The sequence below is a fragment of the Chroicocephalus ridibundus genome, chromosome 1 (genome assembly GCF_963924245.1).
Source record: "Chroicocephalus ridibundus chromosome 1, bChrRid1.1, whole genome shotgun sequence".
Lineage (NCBI taxonomy): Eukaryota > Metazoa > Chordata > Aves > Charadriiformes > Laridae > Chroicocephalus > Chroicocephalus ridibundus.
Genome location: NC_086284.1, coordinates 27,230,048 through 27,252,050, shown reverse-complemented (window position 1 = coordinate 27,252,050; position 22,003 = coordinate 27,230,048). Strand labels below are relative to the sequence as shown.

Genomic DNA, 22,003 nt, shown 5'->3' with positions numbered 1-22,003 from the left:
AGATAAATTCTAAAATACTTGACTTGTTTTGAGTTGCTATATCCCAAGTATTTCTCTATTGAACTATATTGATCAGATGTCTTGACAAATTATTTTTTGTCAAGAGTAAAATTTTCAGATTTATTTTAATCACATGCAAATGATCTTCTTTTTCTTAGACTATCATTGACTGTGTCTATAAATTTTGTCTTGAAAAAATACCAAAAAAAGGAGAAAATTTTTTATGATGGCCTGATACAAAAGCAGTATTTTTATTTGTGTCTTCACGTAGCTTGTGCTTGCTTAGCAGCAATTATGATACCCGTCTACAGAAAAGGAACAGGTAACCAAATCAAAGGAAAGCCCATTAGAAAAAGAACAAAATAATTACTTTCAAGCTAGTAACATTTAAAGCATTTTTCCTTTTATAAAGTAAATGAAAAACCATGCCAAATCTTTTGAAAGTAGATTTATGACCTATGTTCAAAGTGTTGTGGTTATTTTGTATCTTCCTGAGGAAAATAGCACAAAAACGCCACAGATTTCAAATATACATATGGGAAGAGCACCTTTAGCAAGCACACCACTTTGTTTTCAGAATCACAGAAATAAAGGGATACAGTCCCCAAGAGCTGTTTCAGAGGACATAACGTAAGAGTGTGACCAACAATTCTTTACAACACAAGCTGAACCACCAGTTTTCTTTACATTTGAAAGTGTAGATTAATAGACTAATAAATACCTGCTTCCACACACGGTTGCAATGGCTTTGAAACATCCAGAGGCAAGCTGGTACGATCCAGTATAACATCGATCTATAGCCCAGTTGAAGAGATTGATTTGATCAGGATTCAGTTCTAGCAACAGGACTACAACTTCACAGCCAAGCTGATGAACCTGAGCATATAAATACATGTCAGAAGATGATCGGTGAGATCAGATATGTTCATTCTCTACAATTCTTACAGTGACATAGGCAAAACAAGGGGAAAACGGGGTATTCAAAATAAGGAAAATCAGAAAATTCATCATAAATTTACTTTAGGGATAGCACAGTTGAAATGTGACTCAGTTTTCAATACTCCTCACTTGAAAGAAAATTGTATGTATGAAGACTACATAAATGAAATAAATTTGCAAAGGAGGTTTCCAAAATTAAGCACAGAAAAAAGCAGAATCTTTGGAATATCCAAGACACTTGATAGGTATTCTAGGGCAACTTCCATTTGAATTGGTTAATTGATTTGTTAAATGTTTATTTCCTACTTCATTTGAGTTCCATAAAGTGACACACTTTCATTTTTATCTTCCCGTTGACTACCACAGAGGCAAGGCAGACAAAGAAAAATACCTTTTGCAAGCCTGGGGCTATGAAAACTTCTCTGTTTAATCCAACTACATCAAGCAATCTAACAACTCTACCTACAGACCTTGTATCACTTAATCCTGATACCACCACTGCTACAAACACATCGTAACTAAGGCTTAGACTGTGCCTTTGTGATCCTTCAGTAGAGGATAGTACCAGAACACCAAACGCTAATGTCTAACAATACTCTGTCACCAAGTGCAGGTAACTACTTGTAAAGACTGCAAATGATATTTAATGTTAATGGACCGATTAGGACCCTTCTCATCTCAATCTGAACTAATTTTATAGGCAATGCAGTTTAGTTACAGTCCTTCATTACAATGATTATTCACGAATTATAGTGATTAGCTTAGGGGAAACAAATTTCACCTATCATATCCAAATTTTGCATTTCAAGGGGAAAAGTTAAAAAATGGTAATTTTTGCCCCCAGTTACTTTATGAGTGGCATAGACTAATGATTAATTAGACATGGTGATACAATATTTATTGATGATAATGAAAACATGTCAGCAGGAAAAGGGTATCTTTTCCTTTCTCTTGTTCTGTGTGTTTCCTTCCCACATCCATAAGAATTTCAATTATACAAATCACTTACAAATATCTTTATAGCTCCGCCCTACCAACATTCCAAAATCTTACCTAATTTCCCAAAGATTTTCTCTGTAGCTGTCCTTTCTTTCTTCTAATTTACCCAACCTTTTTTTTTCTCTAATCAATTATCATTTCTACAGCATGTATCCTCTAGCTGCTCCACCAGCAGCTGTCTGCGTTTTTAGCAACCGCAGTCACCTGTGCTGGTATGAGACTTATAGGGAGAACAAGGGGTCAAAATGCAAGATACCACAAAGGGAAAGATCACTGTTCTCTCTCTCCTCTTGATGTAAATCAGCAATCTACTCCTCCTTAATCAAAGAGATAGTCCAATCAGCTATAAATACAGAACTATGAGTGTGAGTTACAAAGTCAAAACCCAGCTTAACAGAAATGGAAGAGAAAATTGCAAGAATATTCTATTACATGTTCTTTAAAAAAAATAACACAAAAAAAAAAAAAATCTTTCTTTCCTCTCTTGAACCTTTATCCTGTTGACTTCTTTGGAAGATCCACCCACTCGCTTTCACTCAGATTTCTTTCACCAGCATCTATGTTACCAAGCAGGATGGGATTTTACATTCTTACTCCACAGAAACTTGAAGCAGGTGGGTGGAAGCACTCCAAACAGAAATACAAATATTTTTGAGTTCATGCCATTTTTAACCTTTCTTTATCAGCAGATGAAAAGCCTAATTTCTGTTGCAAGCAACACTGAACCATAAGGCAATTTTGGGGGGCTTATTATTTTTTGCGTTATATTATTCCTGCGTTATATTTTCAGGAATAATAATTCTTTTGCTATTTTAATGCTTTTAAATTAATTACATTTTTGTATTAGAACCTCACATAAAGCTATTGTTTCCTGCTCAACAGAGAACGTATACTGCCTTAGTTCTTACAGTCACAAACTCTTCATCAGTATTGCGTTTTGGTGAGTACTTACACGTAAGTCTTGACAAGCCAGAATGTTATCAAGCCATTTGTAAAGATATCCGTCAGGGGAAAGACCAACGTTATCAAATACAGGTCCACAGCAAAGCACAGCTGACATGGCCTAAAAACACAAGGGACTTCAGTTACACAAAAAATTAACAAGAATGAAACTTTCAGAATGATTTGAGCCCAGGTCCAGGCTAACAGGACTGCCACTTGTTTTTATTTTGGAGGGAGCTATGGTGACAATGGTAACAGCTGATTTTGCTAGAATTCAGTGATTATGTTGCTATAGATGTTACTGTATTTCAAGATAATGCTGCATTTAAGAATTCTGGCAGGGATATTACAGCCTGGTTCTCCCATTCTTCAAGATACCTTTTGTCATTTTACCCAGTCTTTACAAATCAAGCTACAAAAACAATTAAAATACACAGATTTTTTTAACGGTATCTTTCTGCAGAAATTAAAGTTGTTGTATACCAAGTGATGCAGCTTATATAAGTACCTAAGCTATTATTTTCCTAGTTTACTTTTGTGGGTGAGTTGCAACTGGTTTTGCCACAAAAGTGTTTTCTTATTATTGAGCATGTGGCCAGGCAAGCGTGGGAGATAGTCTTGAGATGTGCATGTGATAGTGAATTGGTACTACATTTAATTTTAGAGCCTAATATCCTCTCACTGGATCTGATAACCTGGTAATGAACAGCTAAGTAAAATTTTAAAATGCATTCTGGTTTTGAAAATAATTAGCCTTGAGAAGTGTCTACAAAGAAAAAAATGCGTAACTTCAGCGCCTCATACTGCTATATTCTATGGTACCACTGTACAAATATATATAAGTTTGCATCAAGTATGCCAATTCAAACTTCTGTGAAATTAAAAGGAAATAAACCCCACAATTACTTGTATTTTGAACTGGAAAATTGCTGTTACTGATTTTGACAGTGAAACTTTAATACCTTTAATGCACAATACTGGTATCTTGTAATCTGATGATTTCTATCACTGTACCGGTCCAGTGGTGTGAACATAATACTGAAAGGTCCTGCCCACTGGCTGAATAAGATGAACAGGTGATGCCTCAAGCTCTGTTGAGGGAAGAGAAATCTCCTGTGGTGAACTAAGTGAACAGAAATAGAAATCGTTGTGAGTTGTTAATGTTAAGTACACATCCATGTGGCAGAGATGATGACATGAATTTCAAATTTCTACAAAAAGGGAGTTTTTCTTAAATGTTCAATATACACTTACTCCAAATTATCTAAGCTCCTTTTGAAAATCCAACGTAGTGAATGAGATGTAGCTTATTTCTAAGAACCTGCATTAATGTGTAGTTATAAAAGTATGTACATCTGACTTTAGAAACAGCATGCAAGAAACTAATTATAGAATCAGGATTTTCACTGCTTCTTGCATTCCTTTAGTGGCAAATATTGACTTGTTTTTTTCCAATCCTAAATGCAAGCCCAAACAATACGTATGTCTTATTCTAATACAGTAATAGGTAGGGACAAGGAATAAAAGAAACTTGGTGCCTGTTTGTTTTTGACAGTGCTGTGGTATATTTTCTGAACAGCTAAATTACCTCAGCAGATGAAAAATATCTCTGAATTTTTAACCATGTGGAGAAAGAAATAAACAGTAGTTTTAATTCCCCTAAGTAAAACATGATGGCAGAGGCAGTACTACACTTATTAAAGAGGCTGGCAAACTACTACTGGCCAACTATTTTTCACCTAGAAACTGTGCTGGAAGCCAACAGAGTCTAACTAGACAATAATAACGCAAATCAATATGAACAGCGGCTAAAGATGACAGATGTTGACACAATAAACATTTGTTTGCTAGGAGTTAAATGTTACGGCTTTGTTAGTTATTAATACACTTTAAAGCTGTCTTGTTAGCAGAAAATACATCTCTGAATTATTGAAATGCATCAGTTATTATTGTATTCTCTCAAAACACACAACATGACTGTTTCATTATGGAAAATTCATATAATATGCAGTCATTGGTCATGTGCCTTGTAGAACATGAGAAAGGATGCAAAGAGGAAGGCCTTTGCAAATACTCCTGGCAAAATAACTATTAAAGAAATTCTGTATTGTTAATGAGCACCATTCAGAAAAGGAATAAAGGAAAGAAATTCAGCATTTTGTTTGTTAACAGCAGCTTAGAACTTCCATTCAAAGGGTATTCTTTTACTGTCTTAAATAAGAATAGCAGGGATGCCATTTTTTCCTTATCTTGTTCATCTATTGTATACTTATGTATTTCACAGCTGAAAGCAACTATACGACCGACAAAATTTGCACACTGGGAATTTACATGAAAACATGTGTTCATTATCTATTCCCTTACTGAGCTCTTTGGCATTCCTTCTTATTTGTTGCTACCAATGCTGTAACATCCTGTCATAAATGACCTGGAGATAGCAGATTTACATAGACCGAGTAATATCCAGACTCTGCCTTCCAGTAATCACACAGACTTTACAGTAGACTTTTTTTTTCCCTGTTGGAATTACATTACATTTCTGAAGTGATCTTGCAATATATAAAAGGCATGAAATCAATTGGAGAAATCTTTGCTATACAACTGGAGTCAGATAACATAGGATACAGTCTCAACACCTCAGGCAAGCTTTTCACTAGATATAATATTGTACATTTTCTGCACCTACCTATATTTTTCAAAGCCTGTCTGAGTTTATGAAGAGTCTGGAAATAAAGCCAAAGGTGAGCAAATAAGGCCCTATGTCAAATAAATCTGGAGCTCTTAGAGACAATTTCTTTGCTGGGCTTTTAAAGAGATGATTCTTATATAGATGAATATTACAAGCTTAAACAAGCTTTACTGGTTTTTTTATTTGACTCTTAATGGACTTTTGAACACACTTTTGTCTGCATTCCCCTTTACAATGACGATTCACAAGCAGTGAAAAAAGCACAGAAAAAAAGAAATAAAAAATTACTTTTCCAATACATCTATTAAATGCAATTTCATAGTATGTGAAGATAATTTAGCACCATACCTGGAACACACTGAATCAAGTTGGCAATCATTGCACTGAAATGTGCTCTCATATCCTTAAGGATTTCGACTTCTTTATCATTTTCAGCCTCCAGAAGCATGCGAGTCAGATCAACATACTCTAAAAACAAGGCTCCAAGGGCTAAGGTATCTCTTTCTAAGGCTCCATTTGTACTAGCATAAAGGAAAGTTGTACGTTAATACAGAGTAACAGTGTAGTTATACTACAGCTTTCTGAAGAAATGCATAAAAATCTCTCAATATCTGACAGAATTCGTAATTCTTCAAAGAACATACTGACATAAATTCAGTGTTGTAAACACTGAAAACTACTTCACCTAAACATCAGTATTAATGGTAAGTGACAGTCCTACCTGTCACTTATAACACCAGCATCAGCAAGTAGTTCAAAAATTCGCAGTAACTGCAGTCTTAGTAGATCTCGGCGTTCTCGACGTTTCTTGTTCTTGGAATTTAAAAAAAACAACCATTTTTTACATGCATAGGTGCATACACTAAAAACTAGTAACTTCAGAAATGTCAGCACAGTAGTGAGATTTAGGAATTCCAGTTCAAGCATTTTCTTCATGAAGGAACTTGACTGCTTTTGGATATTTCATCATAACAGTGGATATGTCATCATAACAGATCAACACAGAACTTAACATGACCTTTGTCTTTGTAACAAACTATTAACAGATACCTTCGTCCACATTGAAACTGTAGAAATGAAATAATGATGAACTAGATAAAAATTAATATCCAAGATTCCTGTGCCAAAAACCATGCTATCTTCAGGATATTCGTGTTAGCTTAACACCAACTATTTTGGGCGCTGGAAGCACTGTAAAGTGCAGAACTGATATCTAGACCCCAGGAAAATACTTTGGTGGTTTTCCACTCTTGAACTTGGCAATGCTGCGGCTACATCATCACCCACATTCAAGTTAGCTCCTAACAGGCACCGCTCTAGTACACTCTTGGATGTGTTGACTGCAGTGGTTGTACACACAGTTAACATACTCTTCCCATAGAATAGGACTACACTGTTGTTAACTGGTTCATTGTATCTCATTATCTCCTAGAAAGCTGTCCTTTCTGTCTTCTATCTTGCCTTGAAAGATGTGAATGCAACAAGGCCTTTTCTTTGCTGAAGGGCTAAATTGACTTGTTTCTCTGTATCCCACATCTCCACTAAGCAAAAAATATGAGGAGGTCAAAAAGCTGCTATTTCACTCAAAGAAATTTGCTGCCAGAACAAAAAAAGCTGAGAGAAAGCTTAATTTTTCCTCTTCAGAATGTAAGAACTGCAATACTGACTCAGATCAAAGGCTTATCTCACCTAGTACTCTGGCTCTGCTGATGGCCAGTAGCAGATACTTCGGAAAAAGAAGTGATACTTTCCCTGTTATTCTGACCCAGGACTGGCAGGCTGCAGCATCCTAGCCGAAGGTTTTATTCAAATCATTATGCCATTTCATTTGTCCTATTTAGAGCTCTGTTTCTTTTCCCTTTACACCTTAAAGGTTCCAGGAAGCACATGTAGAGAGAAAAGCAGTTTTATTGTAACAGAGTATTAACAGTCTCTGCTGCCTCCTGCAACAGTGTCAGAGGCGATCTGGCAAGCTCTGTGCCCGAGCCCACATGGTGGATCTTGTGTCATGTCCATTTCGGCTTACCCCTGCAGTTCTTGGCTGCACTCTTTCTAGTCATAGCATATGTCAGTTCAAGGAAGTTATTTCTGATGTGTTGGATACCTGCCTGCTGACAGGGAGGCCTGCCATGTTCTCTCTCTACAGCTACACGACCTATACAGACACTCCTAGGTTTACTGGTGGTGCTGCCTGCAGGAAGGTGGCCCAATTCTTCATATCAGGAGCAACAGAGATTAGCATTGCAGTCTCTGGTTCTCATACTCCTCTACTGAAATTTCCCTGTGCTAAATTTGCTCTTACAGCACACTGTAAACCTCTGCATTCTCGTGATTCCTTTCCTGAGGGTAGACTGCACATCTCCAGAAAAGGCCTTTCAAGTCTAAGTTGTTTTCAGTGGTGCACAGGCAGAAATGCAGAGGCCAGCGGCTTCACTAACGTGTTATTAATCCATTTCTGCCCAATATCAAAAGAAGTGACTTTCAAATCAAAGACTTCACAGGGATGGAAGGCACACAAGTGAACTGAGGTGTGAAGCAACAGAGTGGAAATTGTAGCGGACATTTGCCAGACACAGAATTATTAAGAATTGTCCACATAAAACTTAACATGAATGAAGTGCCCGCTGAGTGAACTGATTTTTGTTTATTTCCATATTGGGCATAGCTGAGAGCCTCCGTCTACCTATTAATGGTTTAACTTCTTCCTGACCACCATTCTCTGCTTGACTTCTTCACCAATGACTATGACTTGGCAGAGGCGCACAGCACACTGGGTCATCACGAGGATACCTTTGTGAAACTGCTGCGGAGGACAGAGCAGTGAACACAGAGTTCGAAATTGCCTGAGAACCAGGCAAACGAGCCTGGGCAGAGGACAGTATTAATGCAGCAACATTGCTTTCTCTATGTAGCTGTGTAGACTTCCCAGCGGAGCTGCATGGACACAAGGGCTGTGTCTACACCGGTAAACAGAGACAGGGACTGGTCATGGCCCCAAAGTCAAGTGGCATAGGCTGCCCCGTGTTCACACTGCTCCAGAAGACCCCAAGGCTATGCCCATATTGCCTAGCGTGACTTACGCAACATTTCTCTGGCCCAAGACATTATCACTAAGTATTTTCTTATCAGAAACTGCCTGCTGTAACCTGAGGTGAGTTTTGTGACAACAGTGGTTTTGTAATGTTTTGTAATGTGGCCCTTAGGCTGCTGCACACGGGGATGTAAGGGGATGAGGGGAAACATAGCAAAGGAAAGGCAGCTGGGGTAGTTTGGTGGAGGACAAGTTTGGCAGCTTGGTGCCTTCTGGGCCTTTTCCTGCGTGTGAGCTACCTCCAGAGCCATCTCAGATTTCTGTCTTGGGGCCAGCTGGGAGAGCCAAACAGATCCAGGGAGGGAAAATTGATCAGAACATGAACTCGTGTCCAGTAGTCAAGCTCCCCCCATGGTTTTCCCGTTTCACCGCATAGACACATCCTGTGACAAAACCACTTAGGCTACAGAGTCTGTCACCAGAGGTTTTTAAGAACGGTTTAGACAACATCTGTCAGGAATAATGCAAGACTAGTTCATCCTCTCTTTGACAGATTGGATGATCTCTTGGCATCCCTTCAAGCACTGTTTTTAATTACAACAAAGGACAGTACTATAATGAAGGTGAAAACAATGATGAATTTGCCAGTTAACCTGCTGTATTTAGCATAAACAAATAGAGTACATTGAAATTGAAATAGATGAACCTGCCTACCCTGCAAATAAAAAGCACATCTGAACACTGCCATGAAATGTGCTTGTAACCCAGCTGTGTTAGAAGGTATTTTTTCCAAATGTTGAAAGTAGATATATCTGAGTTCCCTATGAAGAGGTTCCACATTTGACTGGAAATTTTTCCTCAGAATAGATTTCTCCATTGCACACTTCATATCACTGATGAATTTAAATTAAACTAAGTTTCAATGGAATTATTTTAAATTATATTCTTATACATAATGAAATTCTTGTTACGCACAGAGCTTAAATTGTTACTTAGTACAAAAGATCTTTGTTTTTCAAGGAGACAAAATGACTACTTTTAAATTAATTTTACAGTCTAGAGAAACTAGTACATTTAATTTCCTCAACTAACCTCTGGTCTTCTTTCTAGGGCTTCTTTCATTAGTGGGTGAAGTTCTTCTACTAATTCCCTAAATTAAAAAAAAATAATTTGTAAACAAACTCCGATCTCCTCTGAAAAGCATCAATATTTTAATCAATACATAAACAGTAATGTCTAAAGTGCAAATAAAAATTTGAGTATATTTAAATTAAAACAAAAGTAATGCATTTGAATTAGAGGCAAATAATTGAGAATACAATAAGTGGGGAAGTACCTGAAAACAAGGGAATTTGTTCTTCCAAATCCTAATACAAGTGATTCTGTTATTTCTATGCTTTCAAGTCTCATCAAAGGCACTAGCTGCTTTAGTAAGACTCCAACAGATGGAGTTCCAATAGCCTAAAATATATTAAGAAATCATTGACATTTAATTGTCAGGATTATCAATATTAAGCAAATACATTTTTTTTTTCAATAAAAAAACATCGTCCAAGAATCAATATGTATTTAAAAAATATGGTGAAATGATTTTACTATTTTGGATATTAATACACCAGCCTAACTGGATGTCTGCTACATCTTAATCATCTCAATAAGGTTTAGCAAATAAATACATCTGGAAAATCTCTTTGCTTTCATTCAAATTATTGGAATTTGCTTAATTTGCTGTTTCATTAAAATAGTCCAGTAATTGCATTTGTGGAGCTACTGCTCCTCTCAGGTTGCTACTACTTGAAACTGTAGTTCATATAATATTCCTTCCATTGACAGGCAGACAATGTTTGTTCAGAAATCTGCCTTATTGTTTAATAATGTTATAAATTTACAAATTGGGGAGCTCTACAAGGAAAGAAAGGGGATGACAAACTAAAGTTAACTTCAACACATATGTCCAGAACTTCTATACTTTGAACAAACATCACCCCAGAATGTGAAAAAAAAGTAATATTTTGAATGTGCCATAGCTTTTGCCAAATATTTATTGACACATCATATCGATACAGATGTTTTAATTGTTAATTATGTTCCTTAAGCATTTTGCACACATCAAAATATTCCCCAAACTGAAATAGTTTCATTAGAATATTATTTTGCATGCAGATGCAGTTTGAAACTCTCCCAAATGAATAATTTGTTTGAAACAGAATGCATCACCTTATTATCATAGTTCACTGTTCCATCAGGAGTGGTAGCCATGATCTCTGGTGTTGAAGCACGCAAGTGTCCTGGGCTCATAATACTGGGCTTTGCTACTCCAAAACAGAGAATAAGATAGTTTCTCCACAAAGTGACATAGTTGTCGCCACTGCTTGCTGTACTTGTTTTCTTTGCATTAACAGGAATACTAGAACATGAAAATAAATTAAAATTATTAAAATAATTTCCCAGTCTTAATTACACAGTATCTTAAACTATCTGAAAAGGGAATGAAACATGCTATGTAGCTACCATCTGCTATTCAACGTGCCATGATCCCATGTAGGAAAAATTAATGAAGGTAGAGAACTAGATTTTTCCACCTTACAAGTTGCAATTATGAAACTCAAAACTGAATGCTTGGGTAGCACCTTGCAGGACCTACAGACTGATACTGAAACATGAGATAAAAAATATGTTGTTTTAAAATCACACAACCCATAACAATTAAAGTTAAATGCAGATTGCCACTTACTTTGGATCCACAAGAGGCATTATCAGCTGTAGCCTCGTGAAAGCGTACGGCCAAGCATAGCTGAGAGCTGTAGGACAATGTTTTGGTAAATTCTCCTGTCTAAGAAAACTGAAAAGGCAGAGAACCCATGGGTCTTTAACAGACTGTGCAAATATCCAGACATGGGAAGGGCTTTTCACATCATAATGGCTATTTACTAGGACAGCATTCCACTCCACCAGCCACTGCAAATCCACGCTGTGTGTTAATGGGATTGTTGTCTGTGGAGAGCAAAGATAAAAAATCACAGTGACAGTTATTTATTCCCTGCCACGTTCCCCCTCAATACTTGTCTTTATTTTCAAGCTCCATTGACACCTTCTGTTGGATTTTGTAGACCAACACTTTTTTGCTTCCCGTCACATTGCACTTTCACTCAGGAGGAGCTTTAACAAATGTTGATAAGAGCTACCTCATTATTTCCCCTCTGGTTCTTCCTTGAAGCTCCTATTTACTGCAACAGGCACCATAACTTGGCCTTATCTCTATGATAGCTATTGATTATGCTGATCAATATAATCTCATTACTGTCTATTCTCCTTGCTCCCTGCACCCATGCACCGTCTCTTGTATGAGACTGCAATCCACAATAGCTACAGATTGTCCTTATGTTCGTTGTCTGAACAGCCCAACAGAGCCTTAGCCCATGATTAAGACTCCTACATGCTATGACAATATGATAAATACCAATGCTATTAATAAATATTCTTGAGCCTTAACCAGGGCATTTGAATATGTGTGTAGGGAATTAAGAGATTGAAGCAGGTGCTCACGGAGTTTTAATCCACTTTAAATCCTGCTGTCTTCAGTGGCAAGTAGGGTTCTCACATCAACACACCATCTCTCTACTGTAATTTAAATTTTGTCTTGAGAAAACAGCTTTGTGGAATGAAAACTTAAACCACGTGTATTCTGGCATCCTTATTATTCACTTATCAGACCTCAAATAGGATGTAACAGTTGCCTGCAGCCTGCATCCACTGTTACAAAAGTAATCACTAAATTACCACTCTCTGCTGTACTTGTCAGAAACGAGGTACACAGGCAACAGATTTGCTTTGCTATGTTATTAATGCATAGAATTAAAGCACAAAATCCCAACCTTTGCCTATAGAAACTGCAACATCCAAACCCGGACGCTGTTATTTCAGTTGAATTTCCTAATTCGTGTGTTACAGAGGCAGAATGTTTCTTGCTTGCTCAGTTTTTGACCCCTCAACTTTCCTGTTTTCAGCTGCACAATGGCCTGACTTCACCACCAGTTCCATGTACCCTTCCTACCCCAGGAAAGGGCACTCAGGTGGCAAAGCCCGACTGTTGCTTTAGGCTTAATCAGGCTGAAAAGTGTCCAAAATAGATGGTTTCTGCTCTCTGGACAAGGGCACTAATCTCTAAGATAGTATACAAAACGAGTTGCCCTATGTATCAGTTCTTCTGCCGATAACATTTTCATTCTAAATGCTTACTGCATCTCTGCTTCCTCTGGTTGCACGTTAGGCACATCAGGCCCAGGAGAGAGCGAAAGCAGGGATTCACCCCAGCTGTGAATGACTGTAGATCTTTGGCTTAGGTTTGCAGGCATGGCCACTTCTGAGCACACAAGGGAGCTAAAGCTTATTCCCTTCTGGAACAGATGATGGCAGTGAGTGGCTTCCAGGAGCCCCAAGCATTAGGTGGTGCTAGAAAGAAGACTTTCACAATGATTCTTTCGGATGCAGGTCACAGGTCCAGAATCTAGGTAGTTTTGATTATAAATTTTGCTATAGTTTTTTTTTTTTCTATATGTAGTATCTTTTATACCCATAGTATAATCATTTTCATGGAACAGATTGTCTGGGACATTGTGGATCCTTGGAGCTCTTGGGTAGAAGGCTGGAGCCTTAAAGCTGTATGATTTCTTTGATTTCTAGCTGCTTTATTTTCAGTATTTCCTGTCTGATATTTGTTACATCCATGCGCTACGTAAACACTAGCAGTAACAGTAAAGTAGTACTTACCGAATCTGAAACAGCCACATGAATAAAACTTTCAAGAATAGATGAACTCAATTGATCCATGACATCAATCATAGGCCTGTCATCATCCTGCATAACACAGAGAACACAAGTTAACTGCTCTCCTGACCAAATTATTTCCCTTCTTATTTTCTGGTACCTGAAATAGAACCACCTAAAAATTACGACATGAATCTAGAATGGCTAAAAAAATATCATTGGTAACGATGGGTGCATTTTGTCTTTTTCATATCAATCTCAGAACCAAGTCCAGGCTGTGGTTTGAAATGAAGTTAATTTGTGGCTAGAGCTCACTGCTCACCGAACAAAAGCACATATCAGAAAATCCCAAATGACTTTGGATAGCTGGTATCAAAAGACTGAAAAATTAGCTTACTGTTTATTAAAGCATTCCTTTGCCATGAACACACATATTTGTGTTCTTAGGCATTTAGATGGCTCACTGAGCTGCAACCGCCAACACACAACATGACTCTCCATATTTCTATATCCATAAAAAAGACTTTGAGATTTTTACTATACAAGGAAAATGTATGTGAATAATCTTAAATGTGTCTTACGCTGTGTTTTTTAACGGTATGCTACAGGAACGAGTTTGATTTCCAATACAAATTTATAATCCTGACAATACAAAAATGATCTATGCAGTAAAAAAAAGGTTTTACAGTGCCTTTTACATTCACATCATGCCAAGAGAAAATATTAAGTTGCTGTACATGTTTTCCTTCAAATTTTTGTACAAGGCACATTATTAATGTTACGTTGCTGAGTACACAGAAAGGTCTGCAGAGTTAAGGCAAACAGAAATGGTAAGCTCAAACCAAATGCTTTTTTATAAACTGAATGCATACCTGCTACAATGCAGCAATTATATTAAAAGCAACTGTAATAGCAGTTTTGAGCTTTATCTTTGGAAAATCTTAGTTCAAAGTTCCAGAAAAGGAAAAACCATACCTCTGCTTGGCCAAGGGCCAGGAATAAAGCACGGATCTCTCTGAGGATTAAAACAGCTAGCTTACGTGTAGCAACCTGGAAACTACACAGCAGAACCAGTGCAAATCCTTCGACTGCATGTAGTACATTAGAATAGGGGCTTCTTTCAGACTGTATCCTGTGGCTGGATCCATTTGGTATCAACTGCAGAACAGTGCAAGGGGGGAAAATGGAGTGATGGTGTTTGAAAACCAGGTCTCCAAGAAATACTCTATTTAACAAGGACATATAAAGAAACAAAGTGCAGAGGCCATGTAAATGCTGAAGCAGATTGACAGCATTCCCTCAAACACCCAAGGTTGCTTTAAGCTACCTTGTTCCACAAAACCAATATATGAGCAGAGTCCTTTGGCCAAACCCCTCCCTCTAGTTTGCAATTCAACCACCTGTTTTATTCCACCCTCCACTAAAAAAATGAAGTCAGACTGTGAAGACTTCACACTTTTTCTACTCCAGATAGCAGGTTCTCAGGCCCTTCTTTGATCCTGTAGCAGGCAACACCTTATCCTGGTAGGTGGCCTCTAGAACCTCAGTCCATTAGTAAAGTGTAACAATATTTACTGAAAAATATGTGAGGCTTTCCCTTTTCTACATTTTTGTAATAGTATTATTACCTATTAATTAATGGTCCTCTGCGATATAAAGCAGACATCATGCTTGCCCCTTTGGTTTTCAGGCTTATCTTCTAACCCAATCACATTGGGAATTTTTTCCTTTGAAAAAATTTCCAATGTGATTGGGTTAGAAGATAAGCCTGAAAATCATCACTCATAGTGAAATTATCTGTGGGACAGTGCAGATGGGAGGAGCACGAGCAAAGCTGTTCAGTTCCCAGGAATGTTTGTAACACATGGAGACAGCAGGCTATAGAAACAATCTGGTTCTCCGATGTTTTTGAACTAAATGAAATGGCTACGGCAAGGGAAGATCCACGTCGCTCTTCTCAGCTTTCCCACTAGCGTTATCAATCAGTTTCAGTCCTGGGAAAATGTCCTTCTGCCACATCTACATAGACATGTTTCACTTTATGTGCTTTTGTTGATGTGCGTATTTCAGTTTGACATGCATTCTCCTATGTTGCTCAACAACAATAACATCTGCTGTGTTACACAAGGACATAGCTGTCCTCAAAAGACAGCTGAACTAATTACCCTTAACAAAACTTACGTAGTAAATTCTTCTCAGGTGAGTAAATACAAAATGCATAAACCACAGCAATACCAAAGAACATAATTTCTGCCTTCAATTAGTATAAACGTTAGGACACAGATCGCTTGATTTCATACCTCTGCAGATCTGGTTTTTGCCTGTTCAGAAGCTTTTCCTGGAGTGTGTATCACAAGCTTCCATTGTGTAAGCAACTGTAGCAGCAACTTCAGTGAAGTATCAAGAAGGGTATGATGCATATCATTCACTTCACGTAGCAGAAAATTCGTAAAACCAAAGAGTACATCTTCCCGCCAGTCAACAAAGTCAACAAGTAGACCCTGAAGAGAATTCTGTGCAATGTGTCGAAGTTCATCATCCATATGGATGGACAGCCTGTAAGTAAAAGTAAATGTCAGGTAATAAAAATCTAAGGAGTGTTTATTGTGGTAGCGAGCACATGCTTCTCGGTAACTTAACACTGACAGAAAATTCCCAATGACAACGTAAATTTCAATGACGCTATCAGGGTTTCATTATTACTGACCACAATTAACATCCTTAACCTGTTTTTATAATGTAATTCTTGCTACAACAGTGCCTGAACATATTCCTGGATCTGAAAGAAGTCTTTGTTCCACTCCTGAAAGATATTATCTTTAAATTACATAATTTGGCAACTTTGCTGTCTCCCCAAACCAAGCATACTTCTGATTTATTCACTTATAAAATAAATTCTATTTAGTTATGATAACAGAAGTCTTCCAGGTTAATACAGCATTTCACAATTTATGTATTTATTTGTTTTCTTGCAATATAAAAATAAAAGAATCACAACACTTCAGCTGCCTAACAGTTAAAACAATTGTTAGCAAAGAAGCAAATCACAATTATTGAAAGCATATCTTCAAAAGAAATAAAAAGAAGCACTTCAATTAAAGAACTGCTTCATGTTTTAAACAATTTAGGATAGGGAAATGGGGAAAAAAGCCTCAGGACTTTCCATACTTTTAAAAACACATTGGATGCCCCCAAAATCCTTCTGAAAGATGGTGCAATTGCAGATCCCATTTTCAAATTTTATTTCCTTCTGTATTATCATCATGTTGAAGTTCTTTTCAACATAAAAAATCTATATACTTGCTTTTGACACAAAAATTATCAAACTACTTCTGTGTTGGTAGCTTGGCAGAGGAAGTAAACTCAGATCAGTGTGTTCTGCTATTTGTGGTTCATTGCCTTTATGATTTATTTTGTTTTTATTACCCACAAGACTGTAATTTTCTCTAGTGTGTTAGAACTCATTTTCAAAGTATTTTATCTATATTTAATCTACATAGTCAAAACCGAGGACGCATTATAAAGAAATGGAGAGAAAGCTAGGAAGAAAAACCCCAAACAGACAACGGAGTGGAACCAAATTCCATTCAGTTGGAAGCGTATGATGAGATGAGGCTCATAACAAATTTGGCTCATTATAGCTGCTTAATTGGGAGGCAGGGGACATTTCAGTTAAGTTAAAGGAACGCGACTGCCATGAAACTTCACCCCTGGTGAACATGACTCCAAAAATAACTGTTACGCTTTAATAACCATGTGACTTTCTATATAAATTTAGAAACACAGTATTTTGTTGTGCTAAGAAAGGACCATTTTTGTCTCCTCTTTGGAATGCCAAAAACAGAAAAACAAGCAAAACCCCTGAGACTATGATTAAGTCATCCATGAAATGACTTCCACAATGACACAAAGTAATAACGGGTAAGAGAATACAGAAGACGTGCATCTCTAAGCCCAAGTTACCGTGCAAGGGCATTATCAAATGAGATGAAATTCAAATTGAACATAAGAATGCATCTGTGTATTACCACATGCAGCTTGAGGAAGCAAGTAAATGTTTTGTTTGTTTGCACCTGAGTCAGTTAAATTTAAGACGTACTTGGGAATTTTTAATGAATGGTTTCAGTGGGCACTGAAAGGGCAAAAGGTACACTATATACTTGACATCTCCTTTATGGCTTATAATTTGAATACAGCTGTCCTGGAAGAAAGTCTAGCGGCTGAGTTACCGACTCCTTCTGGAAAAAGCCAAAAGATACATCTGTCGTGAAGATGAAAAATTAAAACCAAAATGTGAATAAAAGAACCCATTAACGCAAAGATGTTATTTTATCTTTAGCAAAAAGAAAATATCTAACAGCTTTCCACCCCAACAACACAGTCCCACACAAATATCTGACAGGACAGCTTCTCGTGTTCTTTTCAGAAACAGAGAGGAGCTGAAACATCACCTCTTCAAAGTTTTTTATTCTTGTATTGATTTTAGTCTCTGACCCAGAAAAGACACAATATTGTAATGCAGTGTTCTCTAGAACAGCAACGATTTACCTCATGGGACTGCTTTTTCATAATTGGGAGTAGTAGTCAATCTGGACACAAATAAACGTGGGAGAGTATAGAGAATGTAGAAGCAGCTCTGGTGCTGGGGTAGCCTGGAGGCTTAGATTAAGATTAGCCAGGTATTAATTCCTTAAACAGTTTATTACTTTCTTCTCTGAAGCTATATTGTTGTAGACTGTTTTTGGTCCACACAGTCCCAGACTAAATGAACCTAATTCTTTCGACCCACTGATCTTACTTTCTCTTGTTTTCTGGTCAGTCTCTTCTTCAACTGCAATGCCCCAGCTGGGACATTTGGTCATTCTCCAAATCAGGCATCCTTGATACTGATTAGACCAGAAGAACTTTTTCAAAGATCCTTTAGACTTCTTTTTATTTATACATGTGAATAAGGTTTGCCTTTTCATAGGAACATCACTTTTCTGGTGTTTTCAGTTTGTGATCCTGCTCTGCAATACTGAGACCCTACATGGTTATTTCAACACCATGCTACACATCTCCTGAACAATGAACTGTCCATTAACTGCTTTCCATCCTATTATGCGTGCACTTACTTTTACCCTAACTATGTTTCCCTTGCTTATACTCAAGAATCTCATTTAAAACAGTACCAATGTCTCAAAGATGCTGTAGCATGAGTACATGTAGAAGACGAGAACAGCTTCCCAAACATCCCCTTGTTGGGGAAAGGCTGAGCACGTAATTGCTTCCAAAGTTGCTCTAGAGATGGTGTCCTCAGCTCCTCCTGATGTCTCACTTTTTCTCGCAGAGTCAGATAACCCAGCAGACCTACTGCTTGCATGGAAATTACTCAAGAAATGCTTACAAACTGATTGTGGCTAAAGAATCCCAACTGACCTTTTCTGCATGAAGTTTGATGACAGAATAGAGATAGACCAGTGCTTATGTTGACAGTTGTGAGACTTAAGGAGGGAAGCACCAATTTATGAAGAAATATACATTAGTCTCCAAACTTTCTTAAGAGAAGTGACAGGTCTGACCTGGACAACCCTCTGTGATTGAAGAGCTGTGACCAGAATGGATACGTGCTTTCTACCAGCTCAGTTAAGCCCCTTACTAAAGATAGAAAGCTAGTTAAAATATTGGATTAAAAGAAAACATGTCCTTTCTCATTTCTCTTAAGCGGAATTGATGTTACTTTTTAATATGGTCTCTGTATAATTTGATAATGTAATGATTTAAAACAACCCACAAGCGATTTATAGCAGAGGATGTAAACACAAGGAAATCAAGCTGTCCATGCACCACAGCACACCTATCCTTGGCTGCAATTTTGGCTTTTTAGGCTGTCTGCACTCTTTACTGCTAGCAGAATTAATTGTTTCACTGTTTTAGCACATCAGTGGGAGCTGGGTGTTCACAGAGCAGAAAAAATGCTTTTGCATGTAACCCTCTGACTCCCACACCTGCCATTCCTCACAGACATTTCAAAAGCAAGAACAGAGTGGCAAAGATTGCTTTCTCACAGTTACCTGACAGCAATAAGCTGCAAGGGCCTCGTGGCTTGATAAACCACCGTAATCCACTTACATAAATAACACATGCTGGAATCTTTGACTTGGATACTAAGCTGAAATGTAGCAGACTTTTCTGTACTGACCAGTACCTGTTATTGTAATTATTTGCAGTAGGTCACTGATTTGACATCCTGTAACCTGAACTGTTTCAGCAGTCATGTGTTGTAGACTACCTTCTTCAGTGAAGCCTACCTAGATAAATTCAATGGACCCCAAGCAGGGAGAATACGAAATTTAAACTTATCCTTTTCTTTATTTTCTGTCTTATAGTAAAAAAAAAAAAAAAGTAATTAAAATAATTATTATCAATTTTAAAAGTATTTGTAAAGATACCACATCTAGCACTTTCTATTTTATCAAACAACATGTGGGAATCATAAACCAAAATGAAACAGGTATCTCCACATTTTTCCACTACACAGAAAAGATGTTCTCTCCTGTTAATTAGAATGGTTAAAAAAAAGGCAACAAATATAATGAAGAATACCAAATATCATGTAACCCGCATACTGATGGAAAAGAGTTCTGGATGATGTGTCTACTTTTTTATGAGATTAGGAGTCTATAACATAAACACAATGCCTGTAAAAAGATGCCAGGACTTCTATGAATTATCCATTAATATCAGATTACTTTTTATAGGGATATGGTTTTGCCTAAGAAACCATTATGCATTCTGTGGCTCAGTTTTTTCATTCTGTTCCCCTTGGGCAGTTCTTTAACGCTTGAAGAGCTTACCTTGCCAGCAAGTCGATCAACTCAAGTTTTGACATTCCATCAGGAAGCAATCGAGGAATAGCAGCAACACACGTTCTGAACAGATCGATTTTCGGTTTTCTTTCACCGCTGAAAAATTAAACCAGAATTTTGACTAAGCTTATCAAGTAATTGTGTTAAATGATCCACCTACAGCTTTTCAGAAAAGGGCTGGACATAATGGAGTGCCAGAGGACAGGAAGCTAGACCCTATAAATGAAATAAGAAGGGAACATGAATAAATGTTTCCACTGAATAAATGGTTTTGGTTTTGACATTTTTCATGCATCCTATCTATACAGTGCTTGAAAAATCAATTATTACTGACTCATTTGTTTCTCTCTAAGGGGAACTGGCAGATGTATCAAGAAGGAGTTATAACGTAGGAGAGTTCCTCCATCAAGATCAGTATTTGCGTGTTGCAAGTTTTGAATGAGGCAATGAGGAAAAAGCTGGGGTATTCCCCATCACAGTACAGCTATATTACAACAGTTGTATAAAGCAAGTAGTAGATGTGTAAGAAGCCCAAATAACAAGACTGAAGACACAGACCGTTACCCTTAATAGGGCACAGATCTGTGGAAATTGCACAGCACACATTAATACACTGAGAAAGAAGCATAATTTAGAGGTAGGTATGGCCGGAGAGCTTCTGTTGATCCTCCCCTGAGACAGAAGCACTTTAGCAACCATTATCAGCTAACACATGTTTTACTAGCCCCAAGGCGGCTCTAATCCGTGGAATGGCTCTACTGCTCCCTAACTGCCTGGGAAAGTGGTTGAGTCTAAAAATTCATTAGGAATCAAAAATTAGTTTGGAAGTCCTTAAGTCTTCTAGAACTATCTCAGGTTTCAGCTGCTGATTATTTTCACAATAGATGCAGTTGTTTTATGACTTGTTTCCAGTATTTTTTTTGTAAGAATGCAGATTAAAGCAGTCCTTCAGACAGACACAAAATTGTGGGGTTATATTTGCTCATTTTTAATGATCCATTATTTGGTGATTGAGTATAGAGAAATAACCAAAGCATAACAGCATTTCAAACTGTACAGTCTTTCCCACAATATTACTAATTACTAGCCTGTAATATACTTTGGAGGAATCAAAACAGCAAGGTCCTATTTAAGGACCCTGCTATAAACATGCAGAAAAAGACTGTTCTGCTTTAATATGCTTCCAATAGAACTAGAAAAGAATGGGGAAAAAAGAGAGACACCAAGACACATTACAACCTATTTCACACCACACCGAAATTCAGTGACACAACAGAAAATGAACCTAGTTTTCCTGCACCCCAGTTCGATGCCCTGCTTACTACATTACCCGGTCTCTCCACCCAGCAGAGGATGTTGCGTTTGGATAATTTACTTCTGTGTTCAGTCACAGAGAAAGCCTTAATGTAATACCATCTCACAAGTCTAAAATAAGATTTATAGAGTAACACTGAGCATTCACTGAAATAATAGGTACAGAAAAGGCATAAACTGACACTAGGCTTACTTAATTCAAAGATTAAAGACAGTTCTTTAGTGAATACCATTCTTTCTCTTAACACCCTATATACTTATCAGCTTGGATATGTATTACATTAACAAAATAATATGATGATAGGATTTTAATGTACTGACTTAAATTGTACAATTAGGGGAAACTATTTTCACAATGAATTATCTCTATTTGATTGTACTTGTATCCTGTATCCTAACAGATAGAACTTGGAAAGTGTCAGCAATTGACTTGAAACACAACATCTCATCTGAGAACTTAGTTATGAACTTGCA

The 22,003-nt window shown here is 37.4% G+C and overlaps 1 protein-coding gene across 5 annotated transcripts in view; it reads right to left on the bottom strand.

The window, feature by feature from the left end:
* Window positions 1-22,003, bottom strand: part of FRY (FRY microtubule binding protein) — a 250,230-nt gene that overhangs the window by 72,281 nt on the left and 155,946 nt on the right. For all 5 annotated transcript variants that reach the window (XM_063332373.1, XM_063332364.1, XM_063332338.1 and 2 more), the window contains 13 exons: window positions 20,204-20,311; window positions 15,668-15,923; window positions 14,343-14,525; window positions 13,371-13,457; window positions 11,335-11,594; window positions 10,818-11,007; window positions 9,937-10,061; window positions 9,693-9,750; window positions 6,291-6,382; window positions 5,918-6,090; window positions 3,843-4,003; window positions 2,891-3,001; window positions 722-876 (listed from right to left, as the gene is read on the bottom strand). In XM_063332373.1, coding sequence (XP_063188443.1) covers window positions 722-876; window positions 2,891-3,001; window positions 3,843-4,003; window positions 5,918-6,090; window positions 6,291-6,382; window positions 9,693-9,750; window positions 9,937-10,061; window positions 10,818-11,007; window positions 11,335-11,594; window positions 13,371-13,457; window positions 14,343-14,525; window positions 15,668-15,923; window positions 20,204-20,311 — 1,959 coding nt within the window. The remainder of the gene's footprint in view (window positions 1-721; window positions 877-2,890; window positions 3,002-3,842; window positions 4,004-5,917; window positions 6,091-6,290; window positions 6,383-9,692; window positions 9,751-9,936; window positions 10,062-10,817; window positions 11,008-11,334; window positions 11,595-13,370; window positions 13,458-14,342; window positions 14,526-15,667; window positions 15,924-20,203; window positions 20,312-22,003) is intronic.